The sequence below is a fragment of the Sus scrofa genome, chromosome 15 (assembly GCF_054392235.1).
Source record: "Sus scrofa isolate SSC_HxYL_T2T_F1_AM1 chromosome 15, Sscrofa_HxYL_maternal_Yorkshire_Landrace_v2.0, whole genome shotgun sequence".
NCBI lineage: Eukaryota > Metazoa > Chordata > Mammalia > Artiodactyla > Suidae > Sus > Sus scrofa.
The window spans coordinates 60,365,991-60,384,655 of record NC_139397.1 but is presented as its reverse complement, the minus strand read 5'-3'; the positions used below and the strand labels follow the sequence as shown (position 1 = coordinate 60,384,655).

General features: G+C 38.5%; 1 protein-coding gene across 6 annotated transcripts in view; it reads left to right on the top strand.

The window, feature by feature from the left end:
• Positions 1–17,601, top strand: part of CFAP97 (cilia and flagella associated protein 97) — a 49,925-nt gene extending 32,324 nt beyond the window's left edge. For 3 of the 6 annotated variants that reach the window (XM_021075563.2, XM_085001024.1, XM_085001025.1), the window contains exons 4-5: positions 11,965–12,115; positions 14,421–17,601. In XM_021075563.2, the coding sequence (XP_020931222.2) occupies positions 11,965–12,115; positions 14,421–14,548 (279 nt within the window). In that variant the 3' untranslated portion in view covers positions 14,549–17,601. The remainder of the gene's footprint in view (positions 1–11,964; positions 12,116–14,420) is intronic. The other 3 variants (XM_085001026.1, XM_085001028.1, XM_085001027.1) reach the window with 1 other exon arrangement.
• Positions 17,602–18,665: the final 1,064 nt, after the last annotated feature.

Genomic DNA, 18,665 nt, shown 5'->3' with positions numbered 1-18,665 from the left:
ATAAAACTAATATTATACCTTTAGAAATTTTTCTTGGCTACTTCTTTGCATTCTTCATAATAATACTCATAATGACTGATTAAATTTTTCCTTATAAATTCTTATTAGAAATTTTTGTCAGAATTGTGTTGAATTTACATTCTCATTGCAGAGTATTTGACACTCTTAAAATACTACCTTCCTATCTAGAAATATGGTTTTTCTTTCCATTTACTCAAGCCTTCTTATACTCTGCTTTGGTAAGGTTTTGTAGTTTTCAAAACTGTGTGTTTTTATGATGCTATTGTCCGTGAAGTCTTTCATCATGTTTTCTAACTGGTTACTTTTGTGAACTCTAAATTTTTGTGTATTTATTGTATAACCAGCCACCTATCAAGCCCTTAGTTAGAGCCACATTGTCTCTAATAGTTCTTCAGAGTGAGATGGTATACTTTTCAACCTGTTTGCTAGACTGTTCACAGTCAAAACACACATGTATACACAGCACTTTTGTGTCATATGTCCTGCACAGTCAGGACCACCATTACTTTATAATTTTTATGATTTATAATCCTTCATTTGCTCCATCTCTAAAGCCTGAGGCCAGTTCAGATGGCTGGTGGGCATGATGACTACAGCAGTTCTGTTCCAGAACTCCCACATTAGCTTCTTAGCAATCCAGACGCTGTTGAACTCAGGACAAAGTAGTGCTGTGCAGAAAAGGTAGAAAAGGAGAGCAAGATATTGTATCAGTTGAGTCCTGTGCTTTAAGGTTGAAAGCATAATGTTTATCTGTCTTTCTGGTGAAGTTTGAGCTCTTCATTATTTGTTTCAATAAGCAAATACTACCTTTCCTTCTCATTCACCCAGGAAATAAATCAAATAGTAAAGAAAAAGTAACTCTATCCAGTAGAGGGCGTCCTTGCTACATATAAACTCAATTACATTAGAAATTTATGATTTCAGAAAGGGACAAATTTTTTAATTCATGAATTTTGAAGTATTCTTGTTAAATCATATCTCCTTATATCCATTTAGACATAATATGAATTCTGTTATTATGAAAGAATGGAAGGATAATCTTAGCAGAAGGAAGAGAGGTCAGTAGGATACTTACAGTTTCACCTTACTCTCCAAAAGAAATGAGATTATCTCATTCCCTACATGCATGTATGTCAGTGTCCTGAGCTGTGGAAGAAGGTGGGTGGGAAGAGTAATTGAATAAAATAAACCATAATCTCTCCACTCAGTAGTTCCTATGTTAAGTATTATTTTTAAAGTAAAAGCAATGCATGTATAAATTTATAAAATTCAAACCGTTCTTAAAAACATTAAATGAAGAGTAAAGTCCTTCCTCCCTCTTCTGTTCTTTGCTGGTTTAGAGAGGTAATTTTAGATAGAATGTGGAAACTATTAAAGAGAGGGTGGTAAATTGTCACAAAGATGAAGATTTATAGCAAATCTCATACCTGATGAGTTATCAATCTCTGGATTAATCAGTACCTTTGTCCCAAGATCTTGAAATAATTTATAGTTCAGTCACTCTGGTTTTCCGCCTCTGGTTATTGTCCATAGAACAAAGATAACTAAATATGACTCCAGCTATGAAAAAATGTGCAGAATTGTCCTGATTTTCCCTGACTGTAGGACACTTGTTACTCTTTAATGTCCTTCAGAGTCTTTGCTTTTTCACTTTGGAAACAATAAAGCAATTCTATTCTGCTGACAACTGCAGAAATCATTTAACTCACTGTTTGTCCATTCATTGGTTTTAATCTTTTTACCACAGAAGACAGACAAGATTCAGGCTGGGTTAATTTTCTTTCCAGAAAGAATGATACTTCCTAAATAGAAGATATATTTGGACAAACTTTGTTGGGATTCATTATTAGAGTCTGATTTGAGTAGCAGTTCTAAGATTTTGTTAACCATAAATTGGAATATAACACCCATTCTTACCATTTTTCAATCCATTTAACAGATACTTGTTTAATGTCTGCTATGAGCTATGTAAGAAACTGGAATGAATATAAGAAAAAATATAAAATACTGCCCTGTAATGTGCTATATAACCTAGCTAGGAAGATAGTACTAGGTGTCAAACAGTTAGAAAATAATTAAAGCGGTATTAAGGTAACATTAATACTTAATAAGTCCATATTATATGTTGGGCACTGTTCTGAGCATTTTATATGCCTTACTACTCAAAATTGACTCTTTGAGTTTTACTTCATTGTTAATATCTCTATTGAGTCATTTGACCAAGGTCACACAATGGCAGAGCCAAGGTTTAAATCCAGGTCTCTCTGGATAGATAACTTATATTTTCTTTTTTTTTTTTTTGTCTTTTTGCCTTTTCTAGGGCCACTCCTGTGGCATATGGAGGTTCCCAGGCTAGGGGTCTAATCAGAGCCTGTAGCCACCGGCCTACGCCAGAGCCACAGCAATGCAGGATCCGAGCCACGTCTGCAACCTACACCACAGCTCATGGCAACGCCGGATCCCTAACCCACTGAGCAAGGCCAGGGATCAAACCTGCAACCTCATGGTTCCTGGTTGGATTTGTTTCTGCTGCACCATGACAGGGACTCCTAACCTGTTAAAAGTTTTACTCAGGACTTCTAAATTAGTGACTTGATTGAAAAGTAGATACTTTCAATTTTAGGGTTTTTTACACTGTAATTAATACTTGATCTTTTGATATTGTTTCTGTAAGTAAGAGCTATTTCTATTTCTTTTTTTTGCTTGCTTTCTTTCTTTTTTTTTTTTTTTTTTTTTTTCTTTTTAGGGCTGCACCCACAGCATATGAAAGTCCCCAGGCTAGGTGTTGAATCAGAGCAGTAGCTGCCAGCGACAGCAATGCCAGATCCAAGCTGCATCTGTGACCTACACCACAGCTCATGGCAACACCAGATCCTTAACCCACTGAGCAAGGCCAGGCATCGAACCCACAACCTCATGGTTCCTGGTCAGATTCATTTCTGTTGAGCAACTATAGGAACGCCCAGTAAGAGCTGTTTCTATCTGAAATCATTCCTTTTTCTTTTTTTTTCTTTTTCTTCTTCATCTTTTTTTTTTTTTTTTTTTTTTTTTTTTTTTTTTTTTAATATGCCATAGCTGCAGCAGTGCCAGATCTTTTAACCCACTGTGCTTGGCCAGGAATCAAACCCACACATCTGCAGTCAGATTCTTAACCCACTGTGCTATGGCAGGAACTCCTCATTCCTTTAGCTTTTGCTTAGTTTCTTATGTTCATATAACACACAGATAATGACATGTTTTCATGTGATTTGGACAGCTGAACCAAATCATCGCTGTCTTATTTCCCAAGTTCCTGCATGTAAACTTGATAAGTGATATATCAGGACTACAGAATGGGTTTATTACCTTTTTGCTGTATTGTCAGATTATTTTGAAATTAATTTTGATCATGTTTTATATTTGATAAATAAGTATGATGGTGGGGTTTTTTTTTTACGTTTATAGAAGGGAAAAATACACATACAACTGCTAATTTATCTAAAATACAGCTTATCTAAAAAACATTGAATCTTCTACCAGTCCAAAAACAAAATTAGTAGGTAACTGAAAATACTGAGTTTTCTGTCCTGTCCATTCCACCATGCATAGCTCAGTCATAGTTAATAGGATAATCATATAAAACAGCAAATGTTGCTCTTAGTAAAAATTGTTGATGACATAATACATGAGAAGTTTCTTATTCAGGTGTAATCTGCAGGTAGAGAAGATATAGTCTTTTTTTTTTTTTTTTAGGGCCAAACCTGTGGGATATGGAAGTTCCCAGGCTAGGGGTCCAGTCAGAGCTGCAGCTACTGACCTATACCGCAGATGCAGCAACACTAGATCCAAGCCACGTTTGCAACCCACACCATAGCTCACAGCAACTGTGGATCTATAACCCACTGAGTGAGGCCAGGAATCGAACCTGCATCCTCATGGATACTAGTTGGGTTCTTAACTTGCTGAGCCATGACTCAGAACTCCAGAAAAATATATTATTAATAGGTTTTGGCACCTAAATTATATATAGTTTCTCTGTCTACAAAGAGAGAGAGAATATGTTATGATGGAAAGACCATAGACTTTACAGTCACATGGATCCTGAGTCTGAGCTCAGCAAAAGGCTCCATTACTGTAGTTGGAGAATACTTCACTGAGGAGTTGACTCTTTCCTGCTTTTGAAGGCAACCGTCTGAGGAAGGGCGTTTCCTGCATGAGGATGAGCTGGCAGGCTGAGTCCTCCTGGTGGGTCTGCCTCCTCCTTCCTGCACACCTGCTGCTTGTCTGCAGGTGCCCTTCATTCTGCAGCCCCTGTCCTCCTTTCCTTGACAGCTCTTCAGTGAATTCTTTAGCTTATTCTCCCACCATCTGTTCCTTCTCTGGAATGGCTCAGGATCACTGATAATGAGCCTCAGAACAGCAGGGCAGGAGTGGGGCTGATAACAGTTGGAACAAGTTCTGGAGAAAGTGAGTGTACTGAAGGCCCTGAACTGTATGTCTAAGCATGGTGAATTTTAGATGGATTTTACCACAATAAAAGGAGAAGACTGAGTTGAAAAAGATTGTACAGAGAAAACTTGTCCTGTGTCTGAACTCATGAGGCTGATTTTTTTTTTTTTTAATGCAAATCTTAGTACGGAACAGTGTTCTCTTCTCAAATAAAACTCAGCTTGCTGGAGTTCTCATTGTGACTACTATGGCTTGGGTCGCTGCTGTGGCACAGGTTCAATCCCTGGCCCAAGAACTTCCACTTGTGGCAAAAAAAAAAAAAAAAAAAAAAAAAAAAAATTAGTTTGCTGCTGAGAAAGTTCAAAACAATAAAGAAAATAATAAGGAGTTCCCGTCATGGTTCAGTGGTTAACAAATCTGACTAGGAAGCATGAGGTTGCAGGCTCAAGCCCGGCCTCTCTCAGTGGGTTAAGGATCTGGCGTTGCCATGAACTGTGGTGTAGGTCACAGACACGGCTCGGATCCCAGGTTGCTGTGGCTCAGGCATAGGCTGGTGGCTACAGCTCCGATTAGACCCCTCGCCTGGGTCCATATGCCGCGGATGCAGCCTTAAAAAAAAAAAGAAAAAAAGACAAGAAAAAAAATAATAAAACACAATCATGGATCAATTCCCCAGTCCATTTCTCTACTTAAACATTCTTTTCTCACTGAAGTCTGTGAAAATAAAGCAAAAACTCTTTCACCTGATTTATGAAGAAAGGATTATGAGATAAATTAGGAATTGTCTACATTATTCTGTTAATGAATCATATTACTGCAGATAACATGTATTAGATACTATGTTGCCTTGGCTAGTTGGTTTATATACCTCTTTTAAAACTTTTTGTGTTCTATAGTAGTTGATTTTCAGACTTCTTTTTTTTTATTACTCAGTGAATTTATTACATTTATACTTGTACAATGATCATCACAATCCAGTTTTACAGGATTTCCATCCCACAACCCCAAGCATCCCCCCACCCTCCAAACTGTCTCCTTTGGAAACCATAAGTTTTTCAAAGTCTGTGAGTCAGTATCTGTTCTGCAGAGAAGTTCATTCTGTCCTTTTTTCAGATTCCACATGTCAGTGAAAGCATTTGATGTTGGTGTCTCATTGTCTGGCTGACTTCACTTAGCATGATAATTTCTAGGTCCATCCATGTTGCTAAAAATGGTGGTATTTTGTTCCTTTTAATGGCTGAGTAATATTCCACTGTGTATATGTACCACGTCTTCTTGATCCACTCTTCTGTCAATGGACATTTAGGTTGTTTCCATGTCTTGGCTATTGCAAATAGTGCTGCAATGAACATCGGAGTACATGTGTCTTTGTGAGTCATGGTTTTCCCTGGGGAGATGCCCAGGAGTGGGATTGCTGGATCAAATGGTAGTTCTGTTTGTAGTTGTCTGAGGCATCTCCATACTGTTTTCCACAGTGGTTGCACCAATGTACAGTCCCACCAAGGGTGTACTAGGGTTCCTTTTTCTCCACCCCCTCTCCAGCACTTCTTGTTTGTAGACTTTTGGATGATGGCCATTCTGGCTGGTATAAGGTGGTACCTCATAATGGTTTTGATTTGCATTTCTCTAATGATGAGTGATGTTGAACATCTTTTCATGTGTTTTTTGGCCATCTGTATGTCTTCTTTGGAGAACTGTTTGTTTAGATCTTCTGCCCATTTTTTGATGGGGTTGTTTGTTTTTTTGGTATTGAGTGGTAGGAGGTGTTTATAAATTTTGGAGATTAATCCCTTGTCAGTTGATTCATTTGCAAAGATTTTCTCCCATTCTGTGGGTTGTCTTTTCATTTTGTTTAGGGTTCCCTTTGCTGTGCAGAAACTTTGAAGTTTGATTAGGTCCCATTTGTTTATTTTTGTTTTTGTTGTCAATACTCTGATAGGTAGATCTGAAAAGATGTTGCTGTCGTTTATGTCAGAGTGTTGTGGCCCATGTTTTCCTCTAGGAGTTTGATATTGTCTGGTCTTATATCTAGGTCTTGAATCCATTTTGAGTTTATTTTGTGGTGAGTGTTCTAATTTCATTCTTTTCCATGTGGCTGTCCAGTTTTCCCAGCACCACTTATTGAACAGGATTTCTTTTCTCCATTGTATATCCTTGCCTCCTTTGTCATAGATTAGTTGGCCGTAGGTGCGTGGGTTGAATTCTGGGCTTTCTATCCTGTTCCACTGATCTCTGTTTCTGTCTTTGTGCCAGTACCACGCGGTTTTGATGATTGTTGCTTTGTAGTCTAGTCTGAAGTCATGGAGCCTGATTCCTCCAGCGCCATTGTTTTTTTTCAGGATGTCTTTGGCTATGCTGGGTCTTTTGTGCTTCCAAACAAACTTTAAGATATTTTATTCAAGTTCTGTGAAAAATGTCCTTGGTAATTTGATAGGGATTGCATTGAATCTGTACATTGCCTTAGGTAGTATAGTCCTTTTGATAATATGAACTCTTCCAATCCAAGAGCATGGTATATCTTTCCATCTATTTGTGTCATCTTTGATTTCTTTCATCAGTGGCTTATAGTTTTCAGAGTACAGGTCTTTTGCCTCTTTAGGTAGGTTTACTCCTAGGTATTTTATTCTTTGGGTGCGATGGTAAATGGGATTGGTTCCCTAATTTCCTTTTCTGCTCTTTCATTGTTAGTGTATAGAAACGCCATTGATTTCTATGTATTAATTTTGTATCCTGCGACTTTGCCAAATTCGTGGATGAGCTCTTAACAGTTTTCTGGTAGAATCTTTAGGATTCTCTAGGTATAGAATCATGTCATCTGCAAATAGGGATACTTTTACTTCTTCCTTTCCAATTTGGATTCCTTTTATTTATTTTACTTCTCTGATTGCTGTGGCTAGGACTTCCAGAACTATGTTGAAGAGTAGTGGCAAAAGTGGACATCCTAGTCTTGGTCCTGATCTCAGCGGGAATTCTTTTGGCTTTTCATCATTGAGAATGATGTTCGCTGTGGGTTTGTCATATGTGGCCTTTACTATGTTGAGGTAGGTTCCCTCTATGCTCACTTTCTGAAGGGTTTTTATCAGAGATGGGTGTTGGGTTTTGTCAAAAGCCTTTTCTGCATCTACATGCAGAGGATCATATGGTTTTTATTCTTCACTTTGTTAATGTGGTGTATCACACTGAAGGATTTGCAGATATTGAAGAACCCTTGCATCCCTGGGATAAATCCCAGTTGATCATGATGAACAATCCTTTTAATGTATTGTTGGATGCAGTTTGCTAGTATTTTGTTGAGGATTTTTGCATCGATGTTCATGAGTAAAATCAGCCTGTAGCTTTCTTTTGTTGTGGAATCTTTGTCTGGTTTTGGTATCAGGGTGATGGTGGCCTCATAGAATGAGTTTGGGAGTATCTCTTCCTCTGCATTTTTTTGGAATAGTTTCAGAAGGATAGGTATTAGCTCTTCTCTAAATGTTTGATAGAATTCGCCTGTGAAGCCATCTGGTCCTGGACTTTTGTTTGTTGGAAGTTTTTTAATCACAGTTTCAATTTCAGTACTTGTGATTGGTCCGTTCATCTTTTCTATTTCTTCTTCTTTTTTTTTTTTTTTTTTTTTTTTGTCTATTGTTGCTGTTGTTGTTGCTATTTCTTGGGCCGCTCCCACGGCATATGGAGGTCCCAGGCTAGGGGTCGAATCGGAGCTGTAGCCACTGGCCTACGCCAGAGCCACAGCAACGCAGGATCCGAGCCGCGTCTGCAACCTACACCACAGCTCACGGCAACGCCAGATCGCCAACCCACTGAGCAAGGGTAGGGACCGAACCCGCAACCTCATGGTTCCTAGTTGGATTCGTTAACCACTGCGCCACAACAGGAACTCCTTTTTTTTTTTTTTTTTTTAATTCTTCATTTTAAAGTCTATTTTGTCTGTTATGAGGAGTCCTACTCCAGATTTCTTTTGATTCCCGTTTGCGTGGAATATTTTCTTCCATCTTCTCACTTTCGATTTGTATGTGTCCCTAGAAGTGAAATGGGTCTCTTGAAGACAGCATATATATGGGTCTTGTTTTTGTATCCATTCAGCCAGTCTATGTCTTTTGGTTGGGGCATTTATTCCATTAACATTAAGGTAATTATTGACATGTATGTTCTTATTTCCATTTTATTAATTGCTTTGGATTTGTTTGTGTTGCTCTTTTTTCTTCCCTTCTTCTCTTGTTCTCTCCTCTTCTGGTTTGATGACTATCTTTAGTGCTGTATTTGAGTTGATTTTTCTTGTTTGTGTTTTAATTGTAGATTTTTGGTTTGCCATTATTCTGAAGTTTTGATATAAGCATTTATATATATATGAGATTGTTTTAAGTTGTTGGTCTCTTAATTGCAAGTGCATCTCCAGTGTCCTGCATGTGTACCGTCCTCTTCTCAAAATTTCTGATTTTGGTGGCATAATTGTGCATGAATGATATTGTATCTTTACTGTATATATACCTTTACTGGTGAGCCTTGTCATTTGTGGTATTTTTGTTTCTGGTTGCAGCCTTTTCTTTTCTGCCTAGAGAAGTTCCTTTAGTATTTGTTGTAAGGCTGGTTTAGTGTTGCTGAATTCTCTTAGCTTTTGCTTATCTGTGAAGCTTTTGATTTCTCCTTCACATCTGAATGAGAGCCTTGCTGAGTCCAGTAATCTTGGTTGGAGGTTTTTTCCTTTCATCACGTAATGTATATCATGCCACTCCCTTCTGGCCTGCAGAGTTTCTGCTGAAACATCTGCCGAGAACCTTATCGGGGTTCCATTGTATGTTATTTGTTTCTTTTCCCTAGCTGCTTTCAGTATTTTGTCTTTGTCTTTAATTTTGGTCAGTTTGATTAATGTATGTCTCAGGGTGTTCCTCCTTGGGTTTATTTTTTATGGTACTTGTTGCACTTCCTGGATTGGAGCGAGTGGCCCCTTTCCCATGTTAGGGACGTTTTCAACTACTGTCTCTTTGAGTGTTTTTTCTGTTCCCTTCTCTCTCTCTCTTCTCCTTCTAGCACCCCTATAATATAGATGTTGGTGTGTTTAACGTTGTCCCAGAGTTCTCTGAGACTCTCTTCATTTGTTTTCAATCTTTTTTCTCTTTTCTGTTCCACATCTGTGATTTCCACTAATCTGTCCTCCACCTCTCTTATTCGTTCTTCCGCCTCCTATATTCTGTGGTTGGCTGCTTCTAATGAATTTTTTATTTCAGTTATTGTATTTTGCATCTCTTCTTGTTTAAGTTTTATAAAGATATATGTATGTCTTTGCTGGGTGTTTACTGTAAGTTATCCATCTTTGCCTCCAGTTTATTTCCAATGTCTTGCATCATCTTCAGCATCAGCAGTCTAAAGTCTTTTTCCTGGAGGCTGGGAATCTCCTTATCACTTAGCTGATTTTCTGGGGTTTTTTCCTTTCTCCCTCATCTGAGTTATAGTTCTCTGTCTTTTCATTTTTTTCTAGGTTTTTGGTGTGGTGTCCTTTTTTCAAATAATAGAGTTGTAGCCTCTCTTACTTCTGGTGTCTGCCCCCCTTGTCACTGAAGTTGGTAGGGGGCCTGCTGTAGTCTTCCTGATGGGAGGGACTGATGCCTGCCTACTGGTAGGTGGAGCTGATTCCTATCCCTCTGGTGGGTGGGGCTCTGTCTCAGTTTGGGATTTGAGGTGGTGTGTGCCTGGGGGGTCTTTAGACATCCTGTTTACTGATGGGCAGGGCTGTGATCCCACCTGGATTGTTGTTTGGCCTGGGACTTTTCAGAGCTGATGGGTGGGGCCAGATTTTCCCAAAATGGCCACCTCCAGAAAAAGGCAGGCTGCTGAATATTCCTGAGGGCTTTGCTTCCAATGTCCTTCCCCCACACAAGCCACACTCACCCTTGTTTTCCCAGGATGTCCTCCAAGAACTGCAGTCAGGTCTGAACCAGACTCCTATGGAGACTGCTTTGCCCTGGGACCCAGTGCACATGAAAGTCTGTGTGCGCCTTTTGAGAATGGGGTCTCCATTTCCCCTACTCCCGTGGAGCTCCTGCGCACAAGCCCCACTGGCCTGCAGTGTCAGATGTTCTGGGGGCTCTTTCTCCCAGTGCCAGATTGCCACACATGGGAGTTTGATGTGTGGCTCAGAACTTTCACTCCTGTAGTTGAGTCTCTGTGAACCAGTTAGTTTCCAGTCTGTGGGGTTTCCCACCCAGGAGGTTTGGGGTTGCTTATATCATGTAATCACCCCTCCTACCTCTTGATGTGGCCTCCTCTTTGTCTTCTGGAGTAGGATATCTTTTTTAAGGTTTCCCGTCCCTTTGGTTGAAGATTACTCAGCATTTAGTTTTAAATTTTGTTGTTTTTAGAAGAGACGTTGAGCTCCAGTCCTTCTATTCCTCCATCTTAATCCCTGAATCAATTTTCAGACTTCTTAAGAGAAAAAATTTTATTTTTCCCAAACAAAATTTTATGTTTGTTTTGTTTTGTTTTGTTGTCTTCCTTTGTTTTAGGGCCACACTCACAGCATATGGAGGTTCCCAGGCTAGGGGTCCAATCAGAGCTATAGCCACTGGCCTACACCACAGCCACAGCAATGCAGGTTCTGAGCCTTATCTGCAACCTACACCACAGCTTATGGCAATGCCTGATCCTTAACCCACTGAACGAGGCCAGGGGTCAAACCCACATCCTCATGGATACTAGTCAGGTTCTGTAACCACAGAGCCATGAAGGGAACTCCCCAAACTAAATTTTATGAAGGATCTTCAATTTATAAAACAGTTCAGGAGCTCCCACTGTGGCACGGTGGGATCAATGACATCTTGGGAGCACAGGGATGCAGGTTCTATCTCCAGCCCCACACAGTGGGTTAAGGATCCAGCATTGTCACAGCTGTGGCTTAGGTTGTAACTATGGCTCAGAACTGATCCCTGGCCCGAGAGCTCCATGTGCCACAGGGTGGCCAATAATTGAAAGAAAAAAAAGCAGTACTGAAAGCATAGATGGGCCAATAGGAATTAGGAGTTGGAGACCTGAGAGCCCAGCCCACTTGGCCTTTCCTCACAGTATAGGAGCCCTTGAGTTACCACTGGAAAATAAACAGGTTGATAGTCACTTCTCTGTAAGCATAGGTAGAACTTAGAGTTGCTTAGATAGATTCACAGTCATTTCTAGGGTTGAGCACTAGGCTCTTAGCATTATTACTCCCATTATGTCAATCCTGTGAGAAAATCAGGTTTAATGTATTTCAGCTTACAGCCCCTTTCCTAAGATTCGTAACTTGATATACAAGAGAACTGTGCCTACAATCAGTTGTTAAAATCATAGTGGTTTAGCTCAGCTACAGAATGGGTAAAAACCCTTAGATTTTCCTGAAAGTACAATATTTGAAATATTTTTTCTCAGTGATTTAAAGGCTTTTCTACTTTATTTTGTGAATTTCAGGTTCTAGAATGTATTTGCCTCTTTAAAAACTATTGCTCCATATCTAACATTGGCTTTTAAATTGATTGTCTTTAAATGAAGGCTTTATTGAAAAGGCTTGAAGCTGTGAAACCAACAGTTGGTATGAAACGCTCAGAACAGCTGATGGACTATCACCGCAACATGGGCTACCTCAGCTCTTCCCCCGCCTCTAGACGTGTGAGGTCCACTCTTGGCCAATACAGCCCATTAAGTAAGCATAGTCAAAATTCTATTGTACTTGTTTGTATCCTTTGTTCTTTTAAAAATGTATAACTTCAGTTTTTGTGTTTTTTTTTTTTTTGGCCGAACCTGGGCCATGTGGAGATTCCCCTGGCCAGGGATTGAACCTGCACCACAGCAGCGACCCAAGCGGATGCAGTGACAACACCAGATCCTTAACCTGCTGTGCTGCAAGGGAACTCCTAGCTTAGGTTCCTTTTTTTAATATTTTTATTATTATGATTTTTTTTAATGGCTGCACCTGTGAGATATGAAGTTCCCAGGCTAAGGGTCAAATTGGAGCTGTGGTAGAGGCCTACGCCACTGCAACACCAGATCCTTAACCCACTGAGCGTGGCCAGGGATGGAACACGCATCCCTATAGACATTCTGTTGGTTTCTTAAACCACTGAGCCACAACGGGAACTCCCTGACTTCTGCGTTTTCTTTTCTTTTTTCTTTCTTTTTTCTTTCTTTTTTTTTTTTATGTGTGTGTTTTTGTCTTTTTGCCTTTTCTAGGGCCACTCCCATGGCATATGGAGGTTCCCAGGCTAGGGGTCCAATTGGAGCTGCAGCTGAGCCTACGCCATAGCCACAGCAGCATGGGATCTGAACCACGTCTCCAACCTATACCACAGCTCACGGCAACGCTGGATCCTTAACCCATTGAGCAAGGCCAGGGATCGAACCTGTAACCTCATGGTTCCGAGTCGGATTCGTTAACCACTGAGCCACAATGGGAACTCCTTTTTTATTTTTTTTAGGGCTGCACCCATGGCATATGGAAATTCCCAGGCTAGGGTTGAATCCGAGCTGCAGCTGCTGGCCTCTGCCACAGCCACAGCCATGCTGGTTCTGCACCAGGTCTATGACCTACACTGCAGCTCATGGCAATGCTGGATCTTTAACCCACTGAGTGAGGTCAGGGATCAAACCCACATCCTCAGGGATACTACTCGGGTTCATTACCACTCAGCCAAATGGGAACTTTGGCTTCTGCATTTTATGTTGCAATGCAATCTACTATAGTTCACTGCCATGCTTTGTTTTATGTGTGTTAGTTCACTTAATTTCAGGTCTCATTTACAGTATATAATGGCAGCACAGGAAGAAAACCTGGAAATAAAACAATTGAAAATATCAGCAGTCTCTTGGAGGAGAGACTTTTAATTTTATATGTTTATTAAAGGAAGAAATGAGCAAATATGCTGTTAATAAGTTGCCAAAACATTTTCATTAGCCATTTAAGAATTTTTAGTAGTATGTTCCATTCCTTCTATGTGCTTTGTCTTCCTCATTGGTAATCAAAACAAAAGTTAGCAATCTGTAGTCATCAGATATAATCCCTCTTAGTACTCAATATATGATCCGCATAGCCCAGAGGATGCAGGGTGTGAGTGACTGCTTAGTGCTAGGGTATGTGACACACAGAAATGCCAGACCTTTTCCCGTGCAGAAGTCTGTGCTGCCACTTCATACATGCATTTTAAATCATAAAGAATAGAAGCCAATCCTAAGAGAAAGTTGGAACCACTTGTAATCCACGACTTGCCAGTGCTCATGGGAGTCTTAAATACCCAGACGATTAGTGATTCCATTCATTTATCTTCCAAGCATCATTTCTTTGTTATAGTTAGTGACTAAGATAGCGTCTTGTTCCAGTAATTCCTACTTAGTATTATCCTTTGAATGTGGTATTTGTTGAATAAATGTATAAACGGTTATATGTAGAGAGATTTTCCCTCCAGTTGAATCCTTTAAGAAGTTTTTATTTATTTATTTATTTTTGCTATTTTAGGGCTGCACCTGTAGCATGTGGAGGTTCCCAGGCTAGGGGTCCAGTCAGAGCTGTAGCCACCGGCCTATGCCACAGCCACAGCAACTTGGGATCCAAGCCACATCTGTGACCTACACCACAGCTCATGGCAACACGGGATCCCTAACCCACTGAGTGAGGCCAGGGATCGAACCCGCATCCTCATGGATCCTAGTTGGGTTCGTTAACCGCTGAGCCATGACGGGAACTCCTGAGAAGCTTTTAAAAACGTTTATTCTCATCCCAAAGCTATTGAATCAAAATGCTCTGGCATGGAATTTGGGCATGTTTGTTACATTTTTAAGTTCAATGGGGAATTCTGAAATGCATTCCTGATTGAGAATCAAATTAAAATATTAAAAATACATGTGAGACAGGAAGAAAATTTTATTCTGGGCTTCAAATTAGGAGAGGAAGTTTATCAGATGATGATTTACATATTTAGTTTAAAAAATTCAGTTTCTCATTGTTATATTTTCAGGAGATGCTTCCAGGACATCCAGTGCTACCAGTGGTCTCAGTTGTAAGAGTGAGCGATCAGCTTTTGACACATCCAGCGGCCATTTGCTAAGACCTAAGCCCCCTAATGTCCGTACAGCTTGGTTATAAAACTCTTTTTACTTTAAACATTGTTCATCCAATTCTTACTGAAGTGCTCTTGCATATTACCATAATTCTCTGTGTAAAAATCTATAATACTGTTTTCAGCAATTTAAAGTGTATAACAATGACTCGTAATTTATTGTAATTCAATGCAACATTGCTTTCAGAAAGACAATTTAATATAAAATCAGTGTTTCCTGTGAGAAGGTGTTTATATATGGAGACATGTATTTCATAGAGAAATGGTAGCATGCATGTGTATTTTCTCAACATAGAAACAGGTTCAGCTGTCAGACAGGCAAAAGAGTTGTGACAGTATCATTCCACGTTGGACCTGAGGTGTTAGCTATATAGGTCTTGTTTAATGTGTTTTTTTGTTTTTTTGTTTTCATTTCTTGTAAGCTTTATACCATGGGCATAGCTCCTGACTTTGTTTCCTGTTTGCTTCAGAACTTGGGTGGTGTGACTTATAACTTCATTGTAAGATAGTTACACTTGCATATAATGAAACAAATCTTGAAATTTGTTTTCATTGGTGGAGCTCATTTAGATTTGATGAGCAAATTGAGAGAAGCTTGGCTTTGAGCATCCTTGTGATTCACCAGAGGTCTCTACTACTCCTCTAGTGCACCGAGTTAGATCTTAAACCCTTTATCACCCATTCCAAACCATTTCTAACTGTATTAGAAAGTTCACCTTAGAAGCTCCTCTTTCATGTTTTTTATACATTCGGGGGAAGTACTGTTAATAATTCTGAGGAATTAGGTTTCTTTAGAGCTACAGTCTACTGCATTGTGAATAGCTTGTTCAAAGACCAACTCATCATAAGCGGAAGCAAGTATTTGTTGAATTAGCAAAATAGCACCACCAGTTTGAAGAGCCAAGAAGCAAATCTTGAGTTGTTAGAACAGTGTTTGAGTGATGCTGTAAACAGATTGTGTTAAATTTGGTGTTTCTTGTTTTAAGTGAGAAGAAAAATGAGGAAAGACATGCATTGTCTCATAGCTTTAAAAAATCCAGCTAGTGTTTTTAAGGGCTGAAAAAGAAAACTAAAATATGAACAATAAAGGGGAAAAAAATCACCAATTTGTTGAGGCTGCTTTAAATGTCAGCTAATTTTCTTCCTTTGTTTTGGTTTGGTCTTTTGGGTTGAATCCTGGAAGTATCATTTTTGCCAGTCCTACTTTTGAAGTCCTGGTGATCTTAATGTAATTAGTAATAGCAAATAGGGTATAATATAGTTGACTTTTAAAATTAGAATATTTTTCTGTCAATCTCTAGGCTATTAACATTGTGTAAGGAAGTATATCTTGGTCATGTAGCTTCTGCTGTCCAAGTTATCACTGTTTTCACTATTGGCCTTTTCTGTATACCTTAGAATGTGTTAGAAAGTTTCTATATTAAATGCCAACTCTTTCCCTTTTTTAGTGTGAATTTTGGATCTGTAGCCCAATAAGATTTGTTGGTTTTCCAAGTTAACTCAAGCTCTGTTGCCTGTACACTGAACTTATGTTTCCTAACACCTTTGTTAGTAAGCCAAACTGCATTTTACTAAAAACTGATTCAGAATTTCTTGTTCGTAGTTTGTATTGACAAACTTTGCTTAGGACAGGGCATGTGAAGCCTGAAAAGGATGAGGTTAAAAAATCCATGTGAACATGGCCTGACTGAAATTTTTCTGCTGCTTTCTTTGAGCTATAATGTTTGTTCATTGTTATTTGATATTCTGTGCTGGTGAACAGATTTTTACATTACTTACTGTTCTGCTTTATATTATAAACTTAATACTAAACCAAGGTTTTGTTTTGTTATTGCAACTTTTAATGTTTGCATAACAACCTATAACAACCTATCTTTAAGGAGTGATAAGAGTAGGTTCAGCATTTGAATATTTGCCTAATAGTGAACCGGTTTTTAAAAATTGATTTTTAAGTTGTTAGGGAAAAAAAAATTTATGAAACCTTTTATGTAATAGTGTTAGGCTCTGAGTACATCTTATATGGTCTTTGCTGCCATATGTCATGATACAGTTATAATTTTATTGATAAAACTGTCATTTTATTTTATTTTTGATCTTTAAAAATCTTTTCTTAGTATTTTGATTTTAGATATTAATTTAATACCTTTTATTTTTACTACTTTGACAGGGGAGGTTCGTCTAAGTATTACTGATAACAGGGATTCAACTTGAAGTAAAAGTCAGGAAGAGCAATAATCACATCTTTTCAAAGTGGAATATACAATTCTGTTGTCATGATTAGTTTATACGATAACTATAAATAGAGGGATAAGAGTTGAAAATGTGATATTCCCTGATATAAGTCATGGTACTTTGAAGTTGTATGGTTTAAGGGGTATTTTTATGAAGGAGTCATAAGTATACTATTTTTCATTTTCAAGAACATAAAAAAGTGAAGGATCATCTAGCACTACTTTATATTTGGTTCACTTATACCTAAAAATATATTTTGAAGATTTACACATGCAGTTAGAAATTATATTAATCCAGGGCCTGAAATTATTAGGCAAGGTTCTTCTTGAGAGTTATTTTCATATCTGTCAAGTGTTAAACTAATGTTGCATCCTTTTTAATAAGATTCTATGAAAGATTTTGAGCTATTAAAGTTATTTCCTAAAGGATAGCAACTATGTAGTACTTACCCTCTTTTTTCAATCTCCATAAAAAGCTGCGTTCTTAGCTATTACTCCAAATAAAATTTTTCTTGTTTGCTAATCAGTATAGTATAACACAGTTGTTTTCAGCCTGTTAACCCAAATGTCCAAAATGGAGATCTCAGTAGTTTTAAAAAGAGGCCATTGGGATGGATATGTTTCACCTTCAAAATCAAATACTGAACACTATGAAAAGTGTTATGACCAGTATACAGTTGGAGACACAAGTTTGAGTTACACAATTTTAATAATTAAATTCATAAAATGTTTAATATCTTAAATGCCAAAGTCTTAACCTATAAATGATTGTAAACTATCCTAGAAGATATGTTTAGTTCTCATGGCTATGTTATTTCTATGAATAAAAATAGTAAGAAATTTAAAAATCAACATCCTTTTTTAATTTTCCAGTCCACTATAATGTGTTTTAAGCATGAAGAGTTAGCTTGGCATAATGAAGAAAGAAAAGAAAGATAACTGAGTTTTGATCCTATGTCTGTCCCTCAAATGCATTGTCTTGTTCCCATTTTAAAAATTAGAATTATAGGAATTCCTGCTGTGGCACAGTGGGTTAAGAACCTGACTGCAGGGGCTCAGGTTGCTGCAGAAGTGCAGGTTTGATCCCTGACTCAGTGCAGTGGGTTGAAGGATCCAGTGTTGCTGCAGCTGTGGCGTAGATCACAGCTGGCCTAGGAACTTCTATATGCCTTGGGTGTGGCCATTTAAAAAAAAACGGAAAATAATAGCTTTCATGTGCCTCATATGACTAAGCATTAGTGTGATCAAAGCTAGAAAGAGGATATTAGTCATTTATATCTTTAAAAGCACGGTATTTATGTGGGAAAGTGCTTAAAATTACATTCATGATCATCATCTCTTTAAACCACAGCATCTAATTTGTTCTGTCAAATTGTTATGATGCTACAACAGACACTCTTATAGCTTAAAGAAGTGGGTTGTTTTTTTGGTTTTTTTTTTTTTTTTTTTTTTTTTTGGTCTTTTTGCCTTTTCTAGGGCCGTGCCTGAGGCATATGGTGTAGGCATCTGGTGTAGGCCGGCGGCCCACAGCTCCAATTAGACCCCTAGCCGCCGGCCTACACCAGAGCTCACAGCAACGCTGGATCCTTAACCCACTGAGCGAGGCCAGGGATCAAACCTGCAACCTCATGGTTCCTAGTCAGATTTGTTAACCACTGAGCCATGACGGGAACTCCATGAAGTGGTGTTTTTTTTTTTTTTTTTTTTAAGTTCACATCTACATTTCATATGTATTATAAATGATAAGAAGTACTCTTTTTAAAACTTCCTGCAAAAACATTAGGATTTTTTTGATGAGGGTTAAATAACAATGCCATTGGAATAAATCAGAGTGTTCCTACTGTAGTATATGTAAGCTCTTAACCATAAAGTTAAAGGACACTTACAGCAAATAAGATTACATTATAGCAGA